The sequence below is a fragment of the Microcaecilia unicolor genome, chromosome 2, assembly GCF_901765095.1.
Source record: "Microcaecilia unicolor chromosome 2, aMicUni1.1, whole genome shotgun sequence".
In the NCBI taxonomy this organism is placed as follows: domain Eukaryota; kingdom Metazoa; phylum Chordata; class Amphibia; order Gymnophiona; family Siphonopidae; genus Microcaecilia; species Microcaecilia unicolor.
The window spans coordinates 377,546,824-377,572,125 of NC_044032.1; the positions used below are offsets into that span (position 1 = coordinate 377,546,824).

At 41.4% G+C, this 25,302-nt stretch overlaps 1 protein-coding gene across 2 annotated transcripts in view; it reads right to left on the reverse strand.

Annotated features, from left to right (window-relative positions):
- Positions 1–25,302, reverse strand: part of EPHA5 (EPH receptor A5) — a 609,249-nt gene that overhangs the window by 3,266 nt on the left and 580,681 nt on the right. For both annotated transcript variants that reach the window (XM_030194566.1, XM_030194568.1), the window contains exon 16: positions 5,200–5,355. In XM_030194566.1, coding sequence (XP_030050426.1) covers positions 5,200–5,355 — 156 coding nt within the window. The remainder of the gene's footprint in view (positions 1–5,199; positions 5,356–25,302) is intronic.

Sequence of the window (25,302 nt, forward strand, 5' to 3'; positions counted from 1 at the left end):
ACCATCTCAAACCCGGCGAAATCCAAGGCATTTGGTCATGGGAGGAGCCAGCATTTGTAGTGCACTGCTCCCCCTCACATGCCAGGACACCAACTGGGCACCCTAGGGGGCACTGCAGTGGACTTTATGAATTGATCCCAGGTACATAGCTATTGACTGTTTCTCCATTCATAAGTGGGTGAAGTACCAATAGTTTGGCAGCTGTAGCCCCGGTGAAAGAATCTTGTATCTATGCAGGGTGTTTAGCACTGAGGTCTTCCCCACAACACATTTTTTGCTTGTGTTAGCATTTATATTAATTACCCAGCATCCAGCACTGGAAGTTCTATAGCAGAATATTTTTTTTCTGGTGTTTGATAGGGACCCAGAAAACCCAGATCAGACTTAGGATTCTCTGTACTAGCCCTTTTGAGAGAGAAATTTCCTGAGAACATGAGGCTTTATATTGATGATCCGATACTCCTGGGCAGGTGACATATCCCTGGACAGGAAAAATGATGCTAGCTTTGAGCTGGCTTTTTCTGGACGAATGCAGCTTGTGACGTTTGGCACAAATTACACTGATTTAAATAATAATTAGGTGTTTTGTATGCATTAGCGCCTTACACTGCCTTATGGTAAAATAATGCCCAATTTTGCCATTTAATATGCATTAAAAATACACATAGGGCTAGATTCAAAAACATGATGCTCTAAATTCCGCATCAGAAAAAAATCGCCACTAAGCACAGTTCAACAAAGGGCACAGACCCTTTATAGAATTGCGCTTAGCAGCGATTCCTACGCCTAATTTTAGGCACCAGATTTACACTTGCTGAAAACTGGTGAAAATGCTGGTGCCAGAGCTAGGCGCACTGAAGCCGTATTCTATAATTGTATGCATTTCTAAAATCTATGCATTTGTTACAGAATACATCCTGTCTGCACTTAATTTAGGCATCGGCATTTACACCAGGTTTTACTTGGTGTAACTGCCCACTACTCAATTTAGTCGCATGTATTGGCGCTCAGCATATTCTATAAACTGTGTGGAAATGTAGGCTTAATCTATAAAGCACGTCTAAATTAAGGCACACTTTATAGAATGCGCTTAGGTGAATTTCATTTCAGTGCCTAATTTTTATGCGTCATATATGGAATCTAGTCCATTCTGTTCTCTGCCAGTAGGTGTCAACATATGAGTGTGATAAATAGCCCTAAAGAAGATTATTATCAAAATAAGCCTCTGACCTATATTTCAACCATGATTAAATAAAGCTTATTTTGCTATTTAGCATAGGAGTTTTTGCATTTTTATTTCAGGCAGCTATGCAGTAAAAATGTCTGTAGAGTAAGGATAGGATTATTAGGATAATTACTTACAGTTATAGACCTGGGTGAAGTAACACTGCAGCAGACATGTTAATGTGAAGGAATCTCCTTCCCAATCTGCCTCCTCTTTCTGTCTCTCAAATTCAAATAGTCACACAGCATACATTTTTTTCCATGATTTTGCTATCATATTATTTTGTTAAATAGCCTGTGTTGTGACAGATTGCTTTGTCACAAGCGTTTCTTTCCCACTCTGATTCAATAATCTCAAATTCTTCATGTTATTGTATGCAAAGACACAGTTGTGAGGAACTGAGCTGATATGATAATTAAAAAATATATGTATATATGCACCTATATGTAAGCATCTCTATGTTACTTGGGATCCAAATGGTTGAATCAAATTCCCAAGGAAATAAGAGGTATAAATAATTGCTTACTATTTCACAAAAACCTGAAAACATATCGTTTAAAGAAATTCTTTAATTGAGATTGAATTATAAAATTGGAAAACTGTATATTTATGACTGATTCTTGTTAATTGTAAATTTATTCACTATACTGTTAATGTATTTGAGTTCCATTAAATGTAAGACCACATTGAACTGAAATTAATTTTCGGATAATGTGAGACATAAGAACAAATAAATAAATAAATAAATAAATAGATAGCCTTACATATTGCCTCCAAGTCTTCATTTTACACTACACTAAGGTAACATTCACTCACATCTAAGTGCTGCGTACTGCAGAGCAAAGCACCCAAGGGATGGTAGGGCTTAAGCGGATGTTAAAGGGTAGCTGCCTGGTTAAGACAATAAGGGGCCCTTTTACTAAAGCTTATTGTGTGCTAATGGACATTAGTGCATGCTAAATTATGTGCATCCTATTTTATACCTATGGGTCACAAGACACTCAACACACACTAATATTTGTTAGCATGTGCTAAGCTTTAGCAAAAGGGCCCCTATGGTAGTAATTCTATAAGTGAGTGCCTCTCTATTTTGGTGTCGCAATGCTGCAGAGTAATGGACTATTATATATGGAATCTGGGCACCTCTCATTGAGTAGTATCTGGATAGTTTCGGGTGTGTGCAGGCAGTGTGAAGGTGGAGCAGTGCAGTATCTGGAAAGAAGTGATATTCAGATCCCTATTTGAGTAACCAGTGTGACAAAGCTAGCACTCGGGGCCCCACAGAGAAGCAGCTAATCCCCGAACTACGGTTCCCAGAAGCCCTTGCAAGCAGGAGAGAGGAGGGTAGTCCCAAAAGGGTGGAACGCATTTCCAACCCCAGCAGGGGGAGCAGTGACTCAGTGCTAGGGGAGCCAGTTACTCCCTTCCCCACTAGAGGGAGAAGGGAAGGTGAAGCTCAGTCCTTTAGCTACATCGCCAGTATATAATTCCCTCCAGCTTTGAGAGGAGGGAGAGATTTCTTGGTGGCTTCTAGCCACCAGGAGGGAGAGGAAACTGATTGAGAGAGAAGCTGCCATGGAGTAGGTGGAGTAGGTAGAGTAGGTGGAGCTTCCCTGGGGGGAAGAGCAAGCTGCCAGGGAATGTGAGAATGTAAATGTAGCCCTGTCCAGCACATGAAGGCAGTGTGAGAGGCCACAGGGGTGTGGTGCTGTGAGGTAGGAGGAAAGCTGCCAGCCCTGTTTGGTACAGGGTCTTCTTGGGTGCTGTGAAGAGGACAGGGGCATTAAGTAGTGGTTTCCTTTGAAGAGACTGTTTGTGAAAGGGTTGAATTATTGGGATGTAAAGAACAGCAGACTAAACTTTGACTGAGCCCTTCTGAGGGAAAGGGGAAGGCAGTGCAAAGGAAGTGGGCCTGAACTGTTAAGGAACTGAATGTTGGCTGGAGTTTGGAACCCAGCATGAACCCTGTTTGTGAACTGCATTTCAATTTTAAGAGTGGAACTGAATTGAGAATAAAGCACTTTGGTCTTAAGTCCATATGGCAGTCTGGTTCTTTGCTGGAAACCTGTGAGCCTAACAGGGCTGCCGGCCCCAATCCAGAGTGGAGGAAGCGAACCACTTTACACCAGCCACAAAAAGCTGGGACAGAAAAATGACTAGCATAGCTTTAACTAGAGAGCTATCCAGATAGAGGTTTCAATATCGCAGCTTTCTAGATAGCACTGACATTCCTCACTCTGCACGATATTCTGTGCTGCTCATTATCTGGATAGTGGAGTTGTATATTTGTGTATAATTTAAACACTGCAGCTTAAAACATATGTCAACTGTGGAGTTTAAACACTGAGATGATATTATGACTTTTGAATGCAGATATATATAAATAGGTGCCACTTACGCTTGCTAATGCTCAAAGCACTATTCTGTAAGTTCACAAGTAAGTGGAATAGAATACAATTGTGAATGGGTGTACAAGTAGGAGGAACACAGGTAGAACATGGGTGTGTGAAACATTTTAATGCATGCAGCTTATATAATACTGTAAACTGGGCGCTTGAGTGGTGCATCTAGGCATGCCCACGTATGGCTGCCATTGACTTGGCCTTAGCAGGTACATCATCTTTTTGGCATGCCAGTAGGGATTTGCACTAGTATTCTCTAATGCAATCAGGACACCCTGATGCCATTATAGAATTGGGGGCTCCACATGCTGCATAAAGGAGGTACCAATTTATAGAATTACTAGGACTAGGGGGCTTGCGATGAAGCTACAATGTAGTAAATTTAAAACGAATTGGAGAAAATGTTTCTTCATTCCACGTGCAATTAAACTCTGGAATTCGTTGCCAGAGAATGTGGTAAAGGCAGTTAGCTTAGCGGAGTTTAAAAAAGGGTTGGACAGCTTCCTAAAGGAAAAGTCCATAGACTGTTATTAAATGGACTTGGGGAAAATCCACTATTTCTGGGATAAGCAGTATAAAATGTTTTGTACATTTTTGGGATCTTGCTGGGTGTTTGTGACCTGGATTGGCCACTGTTGGAAACAGGATGCTGGGTTCGATGGACCTTTGGCCTTTCCCAGTATGGCAATACTTATGTACTTATGTAACCTCTTAGGAATTCAGCTCTGTGCTGGACATCTAAGTGCCACTTGAGTCTCATTTTCAACACAGGTGCATGTATAAAACTAGGCATACAGTTTGGTCTATGCCTGGGTTTATACATGCAGAAAAATGATCATGGAGGAGGCATTCCAAGGGTGTGACCCACTATGAACCTAATCTAGATGTTTAGGTGTAGATATTTTGTTGCTACATCTAGCATATACGTTTGGCCTAGATGTGCCAAAACTAGGTAGAAAATGGAACATATGCTAGGCCTATGTGTCTAGTATCTGCACCTTTAGGTATACAACAGGCTCATGTGCAGATTAGGTGTAAATTTTTAATGGTGCCCACTATACTTGCAGCGCCAGTGAAAATGTATCTAATCTACACCCACTGTATACTGCAGACAGATTAGCAGATATCACTGGATGTTTTGCTTGGAAATTGACCTGCAAAACACATATATAACTGCATTATGTCTACATGTGTAGGATGTAAAATTTGAAGGTTTTGTTTTTTGTACAAAAAGGAGTTATAAACTTTACTATTTCGGAAGGCATTCAGAGTCTAGAAAGTTTTGCTCCTTTCTTCTAGGGTTGGAAGACCTTGTATTAATCCTGATTGTATGATGATATAATATGTTTGTTTTTTAAATGTATTAACATGGTTTGTTTTAACTATTTTTTATCTTGAATATTCCTTTTGTAAACCACCGAGTACCCTTGGATCGAGCAGTCTATAAATATTTTAAATAAATAAACCTGCTGAGTGAAACTAAGAGATGATTGCCTTACCTCCTCCTTCCTTGTCACATTAAATAAATATTTCTTCCATAAAATATGAGCATTATCAGAAAGCTATACTTACTCCAAGGTCACCTGAGTCACAGTATCCATTGAGCTGTATCCGTTCTGTACAAATGCTTCCAAATACCTTCCCATTTTTATGGCTTCCAGCCACTCACTCACTGACCTGTAGGCTCCAGTGCCAAGACAATTGTGTTCTACCAATAAATTTGACACCCTGAAATGACAACAATTTTAATTAAACCAATAAGAATTAAGCAAGAAAGAAGGTGAAATAGTACACAACTGCAGAAAGTTTGCTGAGGCAGCTTTCTTGCCATGGGTTCCACTGTTCCATTTTTTTTTTTTTACCAAGGGTAAAGAGGGTAACCAAAGGAAAAAGGTAACATATGAAATGGCAGTCTACATTCTGCATACATTAAATGTCTCCTCCATGTACACTTATGTATTTACATCCCAGCCTTTGTTTCCCTCCCCCACCACTCCTCTGGGGATGGAGAAAGAGATGCTTCTCAAGATAAATACAGCAGCTCTGGTAACAAGAGGATATATATGCATTGCACCAAAAACCCAGGACTTTTACAGGGCTGAGAAACAATACATGACTTCCATATTGAAAGAGGCAGGGGAAGGACACAAAGGACGGCATTCTTTTCTCACTGTTCTAAGAATGTTAACTGGTATCATGGCAAATGAAACGATAAGTTATTGTTATAATCTAACTTTCAAGGGTATAACACTTGAATGCAAACAAAAGGAACAAGCAGAGATCCCCCTTAAGAGTCTGCAAACGATGACTGAGGCAATTACATACTGTATGAAATCTATAAAAAGCCTGAGCTGCACAATGTTAATATGCTTAATCTGTTTTAGTTTGCTTTCTGGAAGCCTGAAAGCTCTGTGCAGACTTCAGTGCTTAATCTAGTCTGCATAGGCTGATTCAAAAGTGTCATTTCAAAAAGATGGATATAGATATATGCAAGGTATTAATGTCGCGCTCAAACTCATCTACCAGAAGAATATTTTTGTAATATTCATTGACATCCAGAATTCTTCTGGTGATGTACGATCCCGTTTGTTCTTTTGCTCAGTTTTCTGTTTGCTAGCATGAGGCAAAAATCCTATTTGTTGCAGCCAGATTACATTAGAAGGCAAAGTGCTATTCGGAAACAATATGAAAATGAATTTTCCAAACTGCGGAAGTCTGCGACTTGGAACTTTGTTATTCTGCTGTGTTAGCATATCAAAGGAGCACAACATCTGGCTGCATGACGGAATGCTTCTGCCCTATTTCTGTATTCCTTTCTACACTGGATTGAATCAATGAGACCTTCGGGAGAATGTAATCTTATCCACTGGAAATCAGCTGTCTTGGGTGCAGATTATGGTAGCAGATCAATTGAGCTGTTAACAGCCTGAAATGCTCAGGATGGCATTTAAATGGCAGAAGTAATAGCAGCGGAACTTATTTGCATATGTTAAAATGCAAATAAAAATGCTAAACAAGAAATGTTGATTGTGGAAAATCATTTTCCTGATACAGATCAGTGGAGACATTGTGACATGATGGTGTCTCAGAATAGAAAATACTATTTATAAATATATAATTAAAGCATTAGGGCATAATAAATGTTAAAAGATCCACTCAAATTGGTTCACATTTTAAGTTTAGAATTTTGAACCCCCTTTCCAAGACTATATGTCAAATAGAATAAATCTCTGCCTAAAAGAGCTTACAATTTAACAGCTGAAGTTACTAACATTCATTACGTTTATATTAGTCACTATGGGGGAAATTCCATATATTGCACCTTAAAAAATGGTGCCATTAAAAACACACAGTTAGTGCGATTCTATAAACTACACCTAACGTTATGTGTAGTTTATAGAATATGCTCATGCGCCATTTTTGTGACTAAAATTTAGGTGCAACCATTTAGTCCACCTAAAACCAGGCCTAAATACCTGTGCCTAAATTAGGTGCAGATCAGGTGTATTCTATAATGGTGCGTGTAGTTTTTTGAAATGCCCACAACCCATGCCTGTGGCCACACCCCCTTTTTGACTGCATGCATTAAAATATATGTGCACTGTGTTATTGAATGCGCCTAGAAAGTTGTGCGTGTATATTCTAATTAAAGGCAATGAGTGTTGCTAATTGGTTCTTAAGTACCTATTATTGATGCTGATTGGCTTGTTATACACTACTTAATTGAAGTGTATGCAATTTGGCTGTGCAGCCAAATTAGTACACACAACTTAAGGTGCCATACATAGAATTTGGGGGTAACATCATTAAGTCAGGTTATTAGTAACTGGTTCCTGTCACATACAATGGATCCTTCAGTAAAATAATAAAAAGGCAATTCTATACCTGGGTGCATGCATTTACACGTGTCTTGTGCACGTGAATGCACAAAAAACTACCACTTATGCGCACTATGTGCTATTCGTTAAGATAGTGCATAAGTGCTATAGCACATAACCGCTAGGGGTATACACCTATGCGAAACATTAGAGGGGCATGGGCATTTCTCCAACTTCACGCTCCACTTATAGAATACTGTAAATTATGTGATACGTATGGTGCATGTAGGTGCGCCCGTTAATGCCTGCCATTGACCTGGCATAACTGATCACATGGTAATTTAGGTGCATCGATGTGGGTTTATATCAACATTCTATAACAGAATTACGGCCCCAAGATTCTATTACACAATAGGTGCTCTCTAGGCTACATTGGGGCACCCAAAAGTGGAGCACTGCTATGGAACTGTCCTCTAAGTGTTAGCACAAGCTTGTCCTCTAAGTGTTAGCACAAGCTACTCACACTAAGGACTAAATTCTTTAAATGACGCCTAAAATATTGGCACCAGAAAACATCGCTAAGCGCTATACTATAAATGATGCTTAAAGTTAGGCACCGTTTATAGAATAACACTTAGTGCAGCGGACCGTGACTACTTTTACGCATCACCATTTACATCAACGAAACCTTGGTGTAAATTCCTGTGCCTAAATTAAGCATGGATCTCCTTTACTCTATAACTATGTGCATATATTAAAAGAACGACCCAGGCCACCCATGACCCTCCCATGGCCGCACCCCTTTTTGGACCCACATGTAATTTTACATGTGGATCTTGGCACCTAAATGTGCACACATAATTTCTAATTGAAGTCAGTTAGTACAGATAATTCATTGTTTGTGTCCAATTATTGGCACTAATTGACTCTTTATTCAATTACATTGCATGTACAATTTAAAGTGCTATGTGTGTACATAAGACAACAAGAGCTAATGAAGGCCTTTTACTAAAGTGTGTTAGACAGTTACCCTCAAATTCTATATAGGGTGACCTAGGTTGCACAAATCTGGTCATATTCTGATTTGTGTGCGCAACTTAATTGGCTTAACAAGCCAATGAGTGCCAATAATCGCCACTGAATAAACAGTTATTGACACTAATTGGCATCAATTAGAATTTACATGCACAACTTTCTACACATATTCTATAAAGTGATGTGTGTAAATTCTAAGACACAGATCTGAAAAGGGGACATGGCCATGAGAGGGGCAAGGGCGGGTCATGGGCCTTCCTTGAATTTACACGCAGTGCTATAGAATATGCCCGTTCCGCATGTAACTTAGGTGTAGGCACTTACACCAGGTTTTAGTTGGCGTAAATGGCAGTGACTAAATTTAGTTGTAGGAACGGGTGCTAAACGTATTCTATAAACGCTGCCTAAAGCTAAGCATCATTTATAGAACAGCGCTTAGTGCTTTTTTTCCAGTGCTGATTTTTTAGTTGGCAACATAACATTAACATAAGAACATAACATAATATTAACGTTAACAAAGTCGTTAAGCATAAGAATTAGCATGTGCTGTTAGCGCCCCACTGCACTAGCAGCTGTCCCATAGTAACATAGTAGATGACGGCAGAAAAAGACCTGCACGGTCCATCCAGTCTGCCCAACAAGATAGCTCATATTTGCTGCTTTTTGTGTATACCCTACTTTGATTTGTACCTGTGGTCTTCAGGGCACAGACCGTATAAGTCTGCCCAGCACTATCCCCGCCTCCCAACCACCAGCCCCACCTCCCAACCACCGGCTCTGATCCAGTGGCTTACTGCTCACTAATTCACACATAAGGGGTAATTCTATAAAGTAGATGCTAACATTTACACACCAATGTTTAGAATGCTAGCATATTCCCACATATAAGCCAATACGCAGGTGGGCATACACATGGATGGTGTTCAGATGGAGTGTGGATGGGGTGCACATATCATTGGATCTTATGCACAAACATTTACACTAGCTGTATAGCTGCCGTAAGTGTGGATCTCCAGCCCCCCTGAACCCCAGGCACAATTTCACACCCCCAATAAAAGCCCAGGTGGCCTAGTGGCCGCAAACTCAAGAACCCGCCCCTAAACTTGGTGGACTAGCGGCCTGCCCATGGTACCTTAACAGTGAAGGAGGGAGTATAGCAGTACACTCCCTCCTCTTCCAGTGCTGCCTTGAAAATGGCGGCGTCCAGCCCTGCCCAGTGCAACCTGGGATGCGCTGGATGGGACTTTACCACCATATAAGGGAGAAGGTCTAGCCCCTTCTCCACCGGACCTACAGCCTCTTTGTCACCAGCTTGTATCGGGGGGGGGGGGGGGGTTGGGGGGACCTCACAAATTCTTCATGGGACCATGACAAAATTTATTACATTTTATCTGGAAGAGAACAAAGCACATACACCCCCTAATTCTATAAAGTTGCACATACAACTTTGTGATTAGTGAGCAAAGCTGCATGTGCAATTTACAGAATAGGGTCAGTTATGTGCATAAGTTATTTATTTTTTAAAAAGATTTATAACTCACACGATTCACAGTGTTCTAAGCGGCTTACAAATAAACATTACTATAATAAAACGCAACCTCAACGTTCTGAGGACACTGACGTCACTGAAGTTAGTCAGTCTCCCAGAACGGTTCGTGGATTCATGGTGGTGAAGCCACCCCACTGACCCGTGCCCCGCCCTCGTGTCAAACGTCATGACGTCAAGGGCAGGAAAAAAAAACTCAACTAAACAAACGATTCACACCCACGCAGGGGGAGGAGGAGTAGGGAAACGCGCGGAGCGTGTTTCCCTACTCCTCCCCCTGCCAACCCACCCGCGGAAAGGGGACGCACCTCCAAAGCTCCGGAGTGCAAATGACTCCGGAGACCACTGTTCCCACATCCAACACCCCCCCCCCCCCCGCGCACCAAACCTCAAAACATTCAAGCTGTTCCCACATCAAACACCACCCCCTCCCCGTGCACCAAACCTAAAAAAATACAAGCCCTGCCCACAGATTCGTTGCCCCCCCCCCAAAGCTGCAGCTGAACACAAGGACCTCCAGCACCCCCCCCCCCCGCAACAACCCCTTCCTGAGACACCCACCTTCGTGTTGCTTTGCCGGCGGGGGACCCGAAACCCCGCCAGCACAAGCCCTGTCTGCTCACTATGGCGTCATCTTTGGCGTTCCTAGCCTGTGGAGGCAGGGCTTCTGTGTGTCTGACGTCCTGCACGTGCATGACGTCAGACGCACAGAACTCCGCCCTGCACAGCTACCAACGCCAAAGATTGAGAGAGAGTGAGAAATACTGGATCACACATCAAGTGACAGGGTAGTGGAGGAAAAGTACTAGATCATGGATGGAGGGGAGAGTGGGGAAGAAATACTAGATAGCAGGTTGGGGGGGGGGGGGTCATTAATAAAAAAAGGTTGGCTCAGAATGCCACAGTTCCTTGAGACATCCCTGTAAAGAATTTCTTTTTTTATGCTGGCAACAGTGCAATCAGGTAGGCTCCTTTCTTCACATAGAGTGGGATTGCTCTGGTATTCAGAATTTTTGGAAGCAGGTCCAGGCCCTTCTCTCTCAAATTATGGAGATGAGCATCCTGCTAATGAGAGACAACCCCAGCTGAATAGTGCCTTGTGGTATGCTACAATGTTAGCTGGAATGTTGCTGGCCAATAGGAATGTGGTTGCTAAGTACTGGAAAAGAAAACTTCCTCCTTCCAAAATGGAGTGGCTGTAAAAGGTGTGGGAAATAGTCAATATGGAAAAGATGATTGAGAGACCAAAGGCATAGGTTCAATAGGGACTGAACCCTCTTTTTGGAGCACATAAAACTGGACTGGCAACACACAGAGAGCAGGGGCATATCTGCATGGGGCCACAGGGGCCTGGGCCCCCGCAGATTTTGCCCTGGCCCCCCTCCCACCGTCAACCCTCCCCGCTGCTTACCTTTGCTGGTGGGGGGCCCCAACCCCCGCCAGCCGAGGTTTGCTTCCTCCTGCCTTTAAAAATATTTCTTCCGCTGGCGGGGGACCCCAACCCCCGCCAGCCGACCCGAAGTCTTCATATTTCTTCTTCATCCGACTCTTCCATGGCCATGCTGTAAGTAACGCTGTTGATTGAATCCAGTTCGGAGTCTGATGTCGCAGGTAAGCAGCAGGGGAGGGTTGACGGCGGGAAGGGGGGATGGAGAGAGTCGGTGGCGGTGGCGGGGGGGGGGGGGGCTAAAATATGCCCCCTCCCTCTGGCTCTGGCCCCCCCTACCGCCGGACTCCAGATACGCACCTGACAGAGAGTAATCATCACTGGCTCTTCCCTGTGTTCCTTGATAAACATAGTCTTTATAGCTTTGGACAAGGGCTTTTTATGGTCTAGTTGCCAGTGGGTGGATGGGAGGGAGGGAGGGAGTGTCGGGGGGCGGGGCAGTTTTGTGAATGAAGTTTTTCATTTCCTTCTCTCCTGTCTAGTGGCTCAAATCAATTAGGTATGTGAGGTATCAAAACTATAGCAAATATGTTGTTATATGCTTTTAGATGATTGGTACTTTTCTAGACCAGATCTTCTGAAGTGTGTTAGTAGCCATAGAGGCATATTTTCAAAGCACTCAGACCTACAAAGTTACATAGGAACTTATGGAACTTTATAAGTCTAAGTGCTTTGAAAATGAGCCACACAATATATAGTAGTCAGTCTACTGGGCTTTTGTTCTATGTAGTTGATCTATTGCCTGTGTTAATTGATAATCAAATAAAGAGTGTTAAGGGTTAAAAAAAATTGATTCTGCAGGCACTATATACTAAATCTTGCCGAGATGTGAAGCAATGTTGAAATTCTTTTAACCCCTTGAACTATAAATATTACTTATACACCATTCCCATGTTCTGATGGTCCAATAAGTAGAAATTATGCCTAGGAATTAAACCCAGGTTACTTACATGGCAAAGAATTCAGGGATTGTTGGTAAATTCACAGAAGTACAGACAATAAATGAATATTAACTGCTAGTAGACATTAAAGCTACTGGCACTTGCCACTTAGCTGAGTCTAGAGGAATTAAGACTATATCCTCCTCCCAACCTGGAATAAGAAAAGGAGGGAGGGGAAAGGGAAGAGTCAGAAAAGGAGATGATGTGGCATACAAACAGGATAGATTCAGTCAGAAGGCAGCTACTAAAATGGCCAGTGGTCTTTGTCATAAAGTATATAGTGCAGACTGAGAGATCTAAATATTTACACCTTGGAAGAAAGTTGAGTGTGGGGACATATGGTAGAGACATTTAAATAAAGACAAACAAAAAGGAGGAGCAAACCTCAGGTGAATGTGAGCAACAAAAGCAAAAAAAAGTGAGGATATCAAGTTGGTTTTATTGGAAGAACAGCTTAAAAAACGACCCGACACAGCCGTGTTTCAGCCCGAAAGGGCCTGCCTCAGGGGTCTGGTCAATCTCTGTTGTAGTAGAAGTGTTTAACAAAGATTATGGAGCATAGTCTTTATCTGATGTTATTTTCCACATTTCTATGTTTTGACAGTGTAGGCAGTAGGTGGCGGTGTCATAGGTAGGATTGAACGGGATTGTGAGGGAGTGGGTTGTATGGTGAAGAGAACACCCTCACTGATGGTGCGGTTCAGCCACTTTACAGAAGGCAGCACTAGCCTGACAAGTTTCAGGCTGAGTCAGAGGGGTAGGGCTCAGACCTTGAGTTGGTTTAGAGCAGGGTAGGCCCCAAATGCAGAGGACTCCAAGGGTGTGGTGAGCAGGGCCATGGTACCTCGAAGAGCCTGGGGAAGAAGAGTGGCCTTAGCAAAGAGTACTACCCCGTAAGTGGCAGAGCAGAAGTGGATTTGAGGTAGGGCATGTTTGTCAACATCTGGTAAACACTGTGACTTGGGAAGTCAAGGCCAAGTGGTGGTCAGTTTTAAATATTGAAACTGGAACACTAGGGAATCCAGGAAGAGACAAGCGGCCCTTGCCCAGTAGAGGGAAAACCAAGCATGTGCTATGGACATATAGGAGTAGGCCACGGGAGAGAGAGCTTATGACTATGACTTTGTATATTCATTTATCCCTGACCTGTGGAGAGAACAGGTTACAGACTTATCTGCATGTAAATAAATATTTTTCTTTCACTTCACCCCTGTGCGGTTATATTTGTCAAGGGCCCAGGCCTATCCACTAGTCATGTTACTACAGGGCAGAAAAATTAAGATGGGCACTAAAACTCCACCTCTCCCAAGGTAGCATTGACTGGCGGTGAGGTGGGGTGTGGAACCCTTAAAGATGCAGTAATCAAACCTTGGAAAACATCCATTCCAGACCTAAATAGAAAACCTGTAATAGCGAAGCGGCACTAATTTCTGGGGCTCAAATAGCAATAACCAATATAATTCCTCCTTCCGCTACAGATCCCTACACAGAACCTAAACACTGGCAGAATACTTCACTTCTACCACTCCTGCAGAATACAGACAGAGCCTTATGCACAGAATAAGCAACCACATACCAGAAATAGAAATTCTGAGAATTTTGAATGCAATGCAGCACTGGATAGAAATGCATTCCCTTCTATAAAGTGCAAAATTATCAGGGTTCCACATTTCAAGATTATACATTCCAGTTACTTAACTGAAAATAAAATATATTCTACCTTTATTGTCTGGGCATTGTATAATTATTAATTATTAGTCGCAGCCTCTCCTTTCAACTTTTCTTTTGTCATCTTTAAGTTCTTTTCCAGGGCCTCATTTTCATTTCTTCATTCTTCTCCTACCCTTCTTTCCTCTTAAGAACATAAGAACACATGTGTTGCCATACTGGGACAGACCAAAGGGCCATCAAGCCCAGTATCATGTTTCCAATACCAGCCAATCCAGGTCACATGTCCCTGGCAAGATCCCAGAACAGTAAAACAGATTTTATGCTGCTGATCCTAGAAATAAGCAGTGGATTTTCCCAAGTCCATCTTAATAATGGTTTAGGAAATTATCCAAAAAGGTCTATGGCTGGCGGTTAGGTTAGAGACCCAAAATGGACGCGTGGCAATTTTGATTTTGCTGCACGTCCATTTTGGGGGGGGGGGGGGGAAGAGGCCTTTTTTACAGGCGCACTGAAAAATGATTCTGCGCTCGCCCAAAACCCGCACCTACGCTACCGCAAGCCACTTTTCAGCGCACCTCTGTAAAAGGACCCCTTAGTATCCTGTTCAAGGGAATATCTAGTAATCAAGAAAAACAATTAAGTTCATGAATAGTGATACATCTATCGATTTCTATTTAAAGGCGGAAGTAGCTTAATTTCACGATTACTAGGTTCTCTGTTTCCTATTCTCACATTGAAATACCCTCTTAATCCTCAAAATGGAGAACCGAAGCATTTATATCAAAATATAACATTTCTATATAGCATATCATAAATATGACAGTCTCTACAGAAACTATATAAAGTGATTTGCTATTGATATCCAAACCCAATGTAAAATAAAAGCTCTCTTCCCCAGACCTTTATGTAAAATTCCCTTATATGTTCTTATCTCTGTGTGGCAAAACACCTTTCTATTATGCTGCTGAATATTGAGTTTAGAGATTATTACTGGTGTATAAATTGCTTTCTATATGAGCAATAAGACACAATGTCTGAGAGAGCCAAACTAGCAATGAATTGCTTCAAAATACAGCTCATTGTACAGACTATACAGACTCCAAGTCATTTTCCAGTGCCTTTTCTATCCCTTGGCAATCTCTAGGAGGTGCATTCAACAAAACTGGCAGAAATCCAAAGTAACATTCTGGTGCATCTTGCAATGAACAGTTATCAGTTTTTCATATCTATAGAGCGTGCTGCAACGAAGCCATTTACATTTTTAAGACTCTGTTAATTAAATATCATCCTTTTTTCTTGGAAGATCGTAAGCTTCTGTCCCTTGAGGAGGCAATGCTCAAACAGCTTGCCTAAGTATAAAAGTCTGTGGGTATTTTGCCAAAGTAAAACCATGCTTTTCTACCTGCTTTTGTTGTGGGCAGATTTATTTTCTAGAAATCAGCCCCTATTGGTTTGAAAATTCAATCTATGTTCAGTGTTTACAACCTTGCCCTAAAAGTGCCTCTGGGAATGTCTCCCCTCCACCACTCAATCTGGCTACAGGTGTACATACCAGAGAAAGTGTGTCATCTGACCCATTTAAGTGAGAGTAATCTTACCCATGTAACTAGCTTTGAAATGTACTCTTCTAAAACACGGTTTATTGTCCATATGCCGTTTCTGTGTCAGTCAGATCCATTAATGCCAAAATTGTTCCTTTTAAACATGTGATAAATATGATAGGAATATTTTAATTTTGTTTTTTTTATATAATTTTCAATGAAACATCCAGATTTTCAAACTCTCCATAGTTGATAAAAACACTAAGGAGCCCTTTAAGAAAGTGGTATAAAATTCAACACTTACCAGCAAATGTTTGAAATACCAGCATATATATGTGCACATGTGTGCACTTACATGTGTTCATGTCAGCATGTCACCTAAGCGTTATTCTGCAAATACCCGCTTAACTTACCATATGCATAATTTAAAGGGGGTTATACACAGGGGCAGAGCATAAGCAGAACTCAAACTTACAGAATACTGTAAATGACATTGATACCTGCTACATGTAGGCACTAACATACCAACTCTATAGCTGCTGTAAGTGATTGCACCTAAGAGCTTATAAGTATGTAAGTATTGCTATACTGGGACAGACCAAAGGTCCATCAAGCCCAGCATCCTGTTTCCAACAGTGGCCAATCCAGGTCACAAATACCTGGTAAGATCCCCCAAAAAAGTACAAAATATTTTATGCTGCTTATCCCAGAAACAAGCAGTGGATTTTCCCCAAGTCCATATATACACACATATATACCCAGTTAAGTATGTTATTAAAGAATGAAGGTACCTACATTCCTTTTATGGATTAGGCTTCTACTACATGTCCTAAGGCCACCTAATTTATTTATTTAGACTGACTATACACCGCCTTTGCTAGAGTATAGTTCAGTTCTCCAAATATTTTATTAATTTTCAATGAATACAAATAACAGGAAAACAATGATGGAAAAACATAGGAAGCAAGAAACACAACAGGTGGGAAAGGGAAAAAGAGAAAGGAAAGAAGAGAAAAAAGGAGTGGAAAGCATCCAGGTTAACAAATAAGTCCTTTGTACTGGTTTAAGGTGTGGCCTGAATAGTTTGGAGGTAGTTGTCCAAAATAGACCAAATTTTTTTCTTAGATACTATCATCCGACTTTTCGCAGCCATGGCGAGCTCAAACTTCTGATGCTGCAGGACTGTATTCCACCAGAAATGAATATTCAGCAACTGTGTGTTTTTCCAGTTTTGCAAAATATGCCGTTGAGCAATAGTGAGGAGAATGTCCAATAGTTTTGATTGCGGGGAGGTCAAATCAAAAGTTGCATGAACGGACTTAAAAATTACAATTGAATAAGTCAGGTCATCAGTTATGGGCAAAAGGTTTTGTATAATATTCCAAACAGCCTTCCAGAATTGAAAGATCGGAGGACACTCAAATAGCATATAAGAGAAAGTACCCACTTGCAGCGAACAGTGCCAACATTTGTCTGATGAGCTCAAGCCAGCAGTAGCAAGTTTTCGAGGAGTCCAATTGGTTTTATGGTATAAAAAAAACATAGCTTGCAAAACCGCTTCAGAGGAAAGAGGTTTCATAACTTTAGACCAGAAACAGAACCACATATTTTCATCTACCACAGACTCTGTATCAAGCTGCCAATTATGTTGAAGGGCAGTATTGAAGTTGTGTGTTGCGTTAATAAAAATTTTATAAATAGATGAAGCTGTGTGCCCAGCTAATACTAGTGTCTGGGCATTGGCAAATAAAGAAGGCAGCTGAGATGACAATGATGCCAGCTCAACAGATGCCTTCACACTATGAGTAAGTTGCATCCATTGAAAGAACATAGTAGGAGGTAGAGAAAATTTGGATACCACCTCAGAAAAGGACCAAAGACTATTATCAGCATTAACAATATCAGACAGATAGAAGACTCCCTTATCTATCCACTCTTTCCAATAGAATGGAGCCTTATTTATTAAGATATGCGGATTATACCAAAGTGACTGATGTTCAAAGCGGTGTACAAATTTATAAAAAATAAAACATAACACACAGGAAAAGAACTACAAGTAAAAAGACCATTTCACACAGTGAAACACCGAAAAGCACTTAATTTAAGTTACAGAAAAAGCTTGTTGGAAAAGCCAGGACTTAAGCTGGGATTTGAATATCTTTCAGGAAGATCTGGCATGTATAGTGAGGGGCAGAGAGTTCCAAAGGACTGAAGCAACAAAGTAGAATGCAAAATGTCGTGTAGATTCTAGAACAGCTTGTTTCAGGTTAGGAAGGACACGACGATGGTCATTCTACACCACTCGGGATTTTATAGACTTCAATCATATCCCCATGCAGACGTCTCTTTTCCAAGCTGGAGAGCCCTGACCTCTTTAAACTTTCCTCATACAGGAGGAGTTCCATCCCCTTTATTACTTTGGTCACTCTTCTTTAAACCTTTTCTAATTCCGCTATATCTTCTTTGAGATACGACGAACAGAACTGAACACAGTACTCAAGGTGAAGTAACCGTATGCTAACTCAGGCACCAACAACTTTGCATTCTGGGATAAGCAGCATCGATGGCGTACCAAGGGGGGGCAGTGGGGACGGTCCGCCCCGGGTGCACGCCGCTGGGGGGGTGCCACGGCGCGCGCCTGCTCCAAGTTCGCTAAACTTCGTCGCTCGTTTGCTGCAGCTCCCTCTCCCTCTGCCCTGGAATAGGTTACTTCCTGTTCCGGGGCAGAGGGAGCTGCAGCGAAGCGAAGTTTAGCGAACTCGGAGCAGGCACACGCTGCGGCACCCCCCCAGTGGCGTGCACCCGGGGGTGTCAGTGGCGTACCAAGGGGGGTGGTGGTGGGGGTGGTCTGCCCCGGGTGCAGGCCGCTGGGGGGGTACCGCGGTGTGCGCCTGCTCCGAGTTCGCTAAACTTTGTCGCTCATTCGCTGCAGCTCCCTCTGCCCCTGGGCTCCTGTTCCGGGGCAGAGGGAGCTGCAGCGAAGCTAAGTTTAGCGAACTCGGAGCAGGCGCGTGCCGCGGCACCCCCCCCAGTGGCGTGCACCCGGGGGGGAGTTCATTTCGCCGGAGGGGGGGGGAAGGTGTCATTTAGCGGAGGGGGGTGCGCTGCACCCGGGGGGGGGGCACATTGGCCCTCCGCCCCCGTGCCATCCAGGCCAGGAACGCCACTGAGCAGCATAAAATGTATTGAACTTTTGGGGGGATCTTGCCAGGAATTTGTGATCTGGATTGGCCACTGTTGGAAACAGGATGCTGGGCTTGATGGACCTTTTGGTCTATCCCAGTGTGGCAATACTTATGCACTTATGTACTATATTACATAGCCCCAAAAGTTTCCTTAATTTTTGTAGAAATCACCCCTAGAATATGCGAGTTGAAGACTGCTCTCTTTCTCATTCTCTTTTCTCAGAACTTTCTCAGTATTCTAGGCTGTATCCCATAATATGCACTAGGGACGTAGATTTATTTGAACCAACATTTTCCATACATTATTAATGAAAATGCCCCCAATTAAAACTAATAATCCTGTAAAACACATGGGAAACTAAAAATAAAAATATGTGCCTGCATACCCCTAATAGGCCTGGTGATACTGAAGAAAATATGAGTAGATTCAGCTTCTCTACTTGTAAATGTTTTGCCAGAAGATGATTGCTTTTGGAGCACATTTCCTTCTTGATTTCCATGTAGATATATATCAACTTGGTTAATGCAACGTATATATTTTTGAACCTTCTATATTGCATATTACATAGATTCAAAGAAGTCTGCGGTATTCAGTACACTGGAGAATTAGGTGGGGAACGCACCTTAATTCATGTTAAGGGAATGAGTGCACGATAAATGCTAAAGCCTATAGGTTTAGAATGGTCTTTTAGCATTTAGCATACACTAATTCCTTTAACATGTGTTAAGGCCATAATCCGCTTGAATTCCCCCCTTAGTGTCAGGTTAGCAGGTGGATGTACATAGCTTTTTGTTAGGTAGATTGTGATTTTCACCCTTACGAGTTTTTCTTTTTCCCATTTTCCTCTTTGTATTCTATCTAGCTCTCTAATATTTTCTTGATTTCCTTTTTTTTCTTTCTCTTCTTGGTTGCCGGTCTTTTTTTATGGAGCATTTCCTACTGCACTGTTATTGGTTTATGTTTTTCCTACTTCCTGTTACTTGTAAACTTTTACTATATTTCTGCTCAATTTAATGCTTATCAGTTTACTGGAAATAAAACATAAAAAGGGGTTACATATTCATTAGAGGCCTAATTTTGGATTCATATTATCACCATCCTCAATTTCACTGTTTCCAGTTGTGGGACAGACATAAGTTCCACAATTCTATTCCCACTAAGTAATTTCCATTAAGCAGAAGAGCATCACAACTTTCCATGTTTGACACTAACCCCCCAATTTTATTAATGGTGCTTTAAATTGGGTGTGCACCCAAATTAGTGTGCACAATTTAATTGATTAATGAGCCAATTAGTGGTGATAATTGGGCACTAAGAATCAATTATCAGTACTAAGTGGCATAAATTTTTACATGTGCAAATTTACACAAGCAGATCATAGGTGGGACTCTGAAAAGGGGACATGGGCATATGAGGGTCATGGGTAGATGAGGGACATTCCCACAATTTATGCACATTGCTACATAATAAGGGGGATTGGTGCCTAATTTAGGTGCAAGGATTTACACTAGGGTTCAGTTGGTTAAATGTTTGCACCTAAAAGTAGACATGGATCCCAGCATTAAGTGCTATTCTATAAACAGCACTTAACTTTGAGCGTCATTCATAGAATAGCGTTAAGCCCTATTGTTTTCGACACCAATCTTTCAGCACCATTTATAAAATTTGGTCCTATATGGACTGAATTAAATCTACCAAGACATGTGATGTAGCTCTAAGAGGAGTAGGTTTATTTCTCCTTTCTTTCCCTGAATGATAATTTAGCACCCAGATAATCAAAGCACTATTGCTTTAGGCAAAGAGGAATGAATACTCATTTCTAGCAATTTAATTAGGTAATCAAGAAGATACATTCAATAAGTGATCTGGGACTTTTCTAATATGCAATATCTAACTTGGGTATCTAACAAAAAACCTGTTTTACTGGTTATGAGCAACAAGTGAGCCAATTTGGAAGAACTTTCCTAGCCCTAAGGGCTTTAACCCTTATTTTGCTTCCTAGACTGTCCTTGGTAAAACATACTAATTCAGAGGCCCTTTTACAAAGGCACGGGAGGGCTAACACATGGGTAACGTGTGTGTAACCAGTAGTGCGTGCATCCAGCAGTAAATCCGATTTTTGGCATGCGTCGAATCCCGTGGTAGAAAATAATTTTCTACCACAGGGGAGTTCCTGGCGGTAACCATCAGTGTGTCCCCGTTGGTGCATACTACATGGTTACTGCATGGGTAGCGTATGAGCCTTTACCACTAGGTCAATGGGTGGCAGTACGGGCTCAGGCCGTAAATAGATGCGCACTAGTGTGGGCCCATTAAAAATAGCCTTTCCCCCAGCCGTGGTAAAAAAATGGCCCAGCGCACGCCAAAAAGATGCACCCAGACTATTTTTTACTGTGGCTTTGTAAACGGAGCTCTCATTGAATTGTAGATTTCTGTACTTATTTACCTTGGTAAGGCTTTTACCCTGGCCAGGTACAGGGAAAACCTGATGTAAGTGTTGCACCAATACTTATTTTCTACTTTTCTTTATAAGAGTAGAATAGGCTTAAAATAAGTGCCATAACCAGAGCCTATGCAACTCATTTTAGACAGGATGTAGAAGTCAGTACTAAAACATCCAGGTCAGGACATTTCAAGTTTCACCAGTATTTCTGAATAGAATTTGCAAATGTAATCTGTTCTAAATTACAGGAGAAAGGGACATTTATTTGCTCTCTGCGTGCTGCTCATCACATGCACATTTATCTTTGCCAGTTTTGAAATACAAACATGTATTTTCCTGACACTGTCTACCACCGGGGGATTAAGGGAGCAACCTCCCCTAATCCCTTCAGTGCAGTACTGATCAATCGGAACAGTTTGCCGACACTTAAATGTGCTTAGTAGCAGGTGTAAATCCTGACATAGATCTGTTAGGACATCAACATTTATTCTCCATCAAAAATGAGGAATAAATGTGTATCTTCTAGGCATGCTCTAGTCCCACACAAAACACTCCCACACCACTCCCCCCTTGCGATTTGCTATCAGTACTAATTGGCATTAATTAAAGTTTACATGTGCAAATTTACACAAGCAGATTGCATGTGGGGCTCTGAAAAGAGGACATGGCCATGGAAAGGTTATGGGCAGATCAGGGGCGTTCCTGCAATTTATGCACATTGTTATAGAATAAGGGGCATTGGCACAAGGATTTACACTAGGGTTCAGTCGGTGTACATTTGCTCCTAAAAGTAGACGTGGATCCCAGAATTAAGTGCTATTTTATAAACAGCACCAAACTTTGTGTCATTCATAGAATGTTTTTGATGTGTATATCCTGGCTTTGTGAAATAGGAACTTAGATGTTTATGCAAGATAAACATTTAAGTGCTAATTTATGCACGTCTCAAATGTGATTAGAAAGGAACAAAAACAAGGAGATCGTCAAGAAATTCTGCTATTACACCTGTACTAAAAAGTTTACATCAGTTGCCTGTTATGTGATTGGAGGGAATTGGGGGCAGTACTGTTTAAAGTGCAGGAACGCTGACACCATTTTAAGAGTATAAATTTCATGATGGCGTGCTTAAGAGTGAGTAACTTTTTATAGATTACTGTGATGAACTGTATGTTGTTTAGGAGTACATTGTATGGAATATAATGTGCATCTTCTTTTGGTTACAGTTGACTTGACCCTGATGCAGCTTCTGCGAAACATGCTGCATGTTGGTCACATTGAATAATGGGTTTCATTGTTAACACCAAACTGCTATCAAGCCACTACTAAATGCTAAGGTTTTGAGAATTAAAGAATACAGTGTTTTGGAAGGAGGGTTGAGTGGGCCGATGAGGAGCCAATGGTGTATTAAGAGTTCGGAGCTCTCGGGTCTTCTGACAAATGAATCTTAAAACATGCTAATTATACCCTGGAAACCCTATCTGCCTAGAGAGATAAATGCAGTACACTAAAGCTATAGCAAACATTGTGCTATTGAGGTCCTTTAGTTATGTTAATTGATGAATCGAATGGAAACTTGAATCAACCAGTAAAATCATAGGAAATTCAACAGATAATGGATATAAGGGAAGATAGTAAAATATGAATGTTTGAAAATCTTATGGTGCTGGGCAACTATTGAGATTATTAGATGATGTTATGTACAGGGTGCAGTTTCAGATTCTCATCTTAGTTTTTAAACGTTTGTATGCTGATGGACATGGGTACTTCACTATGATAATGAACTTGTATATGCCAAGGAGTGCATTGCACTCTGAATCTGCGAAGTAGGGGGCATGCGATGAAACTACAGTGTAGTAAATTTAAAACAAATCGGAGAAAATGTTTCTTCACCCAACGCGTAATTAAACTCTGGAATTCATTGCCGAAGAATGTGGTGAAGGCGGTTAGCTTGGCAGAGTTTAAAAGGGGGTTAGACGGTTTCCTAAAGGACAAGTACATAAACCGCTACTAAATGGACTTGGGAAAAATCCACAATTCCGGGAATAACATGTATAGAATGTTTGTACGTTTGGGAAGCTTGCCAGGTGCCCTTGGCCTGGATTGGCCGCTGTCGTGGACAGGATGCTGGGCTCGATGGACCCTTGGTCTTTTCCCAATGTGGCATTACTTATGTACTTAAGTATTTGGTCCTTCAATCACAACATGCCACTATGTTGAGACCCAGAAACCTGTGTTTACTGTGGCTGTTCCTGTTGTTTTGGAATGAGCTTCTCAGCTACCTGTGGTGCTGGGGGAATGTACAACAGTTTGTAAAATTATTGAAAATGCATTGTTTTGTTAAAGCTTTTTTTAGCAAAATAATTCTTATGCTTTAGTGTACTGCATTTATCTCTCTAGGCAGATAGGGTTTCTAGGGTATAATTAGCATGTTTTAAGATTGATTTTGTCTGTGTATATTGTTTACAAATATAAATTTTGCAACTCACCTTGTTAAAGCGGGATATAAATTTTTAAATAAATAAAACACTTCTGGGTTGTTTAAAGCAGTAGGTGAAATTTTGTGATAACACCTTTGGGTTCTTTTGCAAGCTCCTGACGTGGCCCTTTGATAGGGCGAAACATGGCCATGTTTTTTTAAAAAATATTTTATTTATAACATATGAAACATCTTACAAAGTTAACACTTGCTCAAAGAAATACAGAGAGAAAAAAAAGAAAAAAAAAAAAAAGGAACCCCCCCCCCAAAAAAAAAAAAAAAAAATTTGTAGAGACTAGCTTCATGCTCTCTTCCTTAGACCTCAATTACAGAGGGGGAGGGAAATTAAAAATAAGGAGATCAGTATTAGGAAACAAACATAGGAAAGGCTTAACCCAATCAATTCCACATACACTATCCCACATACATTTCATAGCTTCAACCAGTTGTTTCCCTCAACCCACCAGAAAGTTTCTTCATATCCAAAAACGTTCTCAATTGTTCTGGTACAAAAAAAACATACTTAATACCTAAATACCAAACTAAACATTTGCATGGGTATATGCCAGTAGAAAAGATTCACCAAGAGCCCTCGTTTCTTCTCTCTGAGACAAAAATAACTTTCTCCTATCTTGTGTAACCTTTGCTACATCTGGATATAGCCAATATTCTATGGTCACAAAAGGATACTTGAGAGTTCCTAAAATACAGTCTCATCACTGCATTAAGATCTTGCTCAAATACAAATGAAACAATCAATGTCCTTTGATCAGAAATCTCGGTCAATGAATCTTCCAGCATTGCAGATAAATCTTGAATTCCAGTCTCAATATCTTGTGTCTGCACTGAATCACCAGGCCCCACGGGCACTGCCCATGGTTTGAGGAGTAGGAAGATAATAAATCTTATTAAAAGGAGGAATTATCGAAGAAGAAAACTTCAAAATTTCAGTGAGATACTTCTTGAAGAAATCCATAGAGGTTGTACCCATAGTCCTGGGAAAGTTCAATACACAAAGATTCAAACGTCTATTATAATTCTCAATTTACTCTATTTTTTGATGAATCAAAATCTTATCTTTCACCAAGACATCCACTGTACTTTTCAAATTATTAACCTCAGACTGTGTCTGTGAATACTGTAAAGCAAATTCCTGCTTAACGTTTTTCAAAGATACAAGAAGGGAGGTATCCTGGGCAGATCTAGTTACCGTTTGAATCACGTCTTGAATTGCCTTCCTGATGGATTCCAACATAGCCACCATGGGAACTCCACACTCCTGGTTCATACTCTCTGAAAACTCGGGTGTGACACCGCCGACCTGGGTCCCGCCGTCAGCGTCTTCTGCTTCAGCGGGATTTCCTGCCACACTCCTGAGAATTGCAGGACATGGTGATGGATTCAGCTCCGGGGGTAACAGAGATGTTTCCGACGCCAACAGAGCCAATGCTCCTCCATCTGTGCTCTGAGAAGGGTTCACTACCCCGGTTTCCACTGGGTGCCTTGTTGCATACTGTCCAGTGTCTTCTGGATTGGGGAAGAAGTTCTGGCCAGTGGCGGTTGGCTTTTAA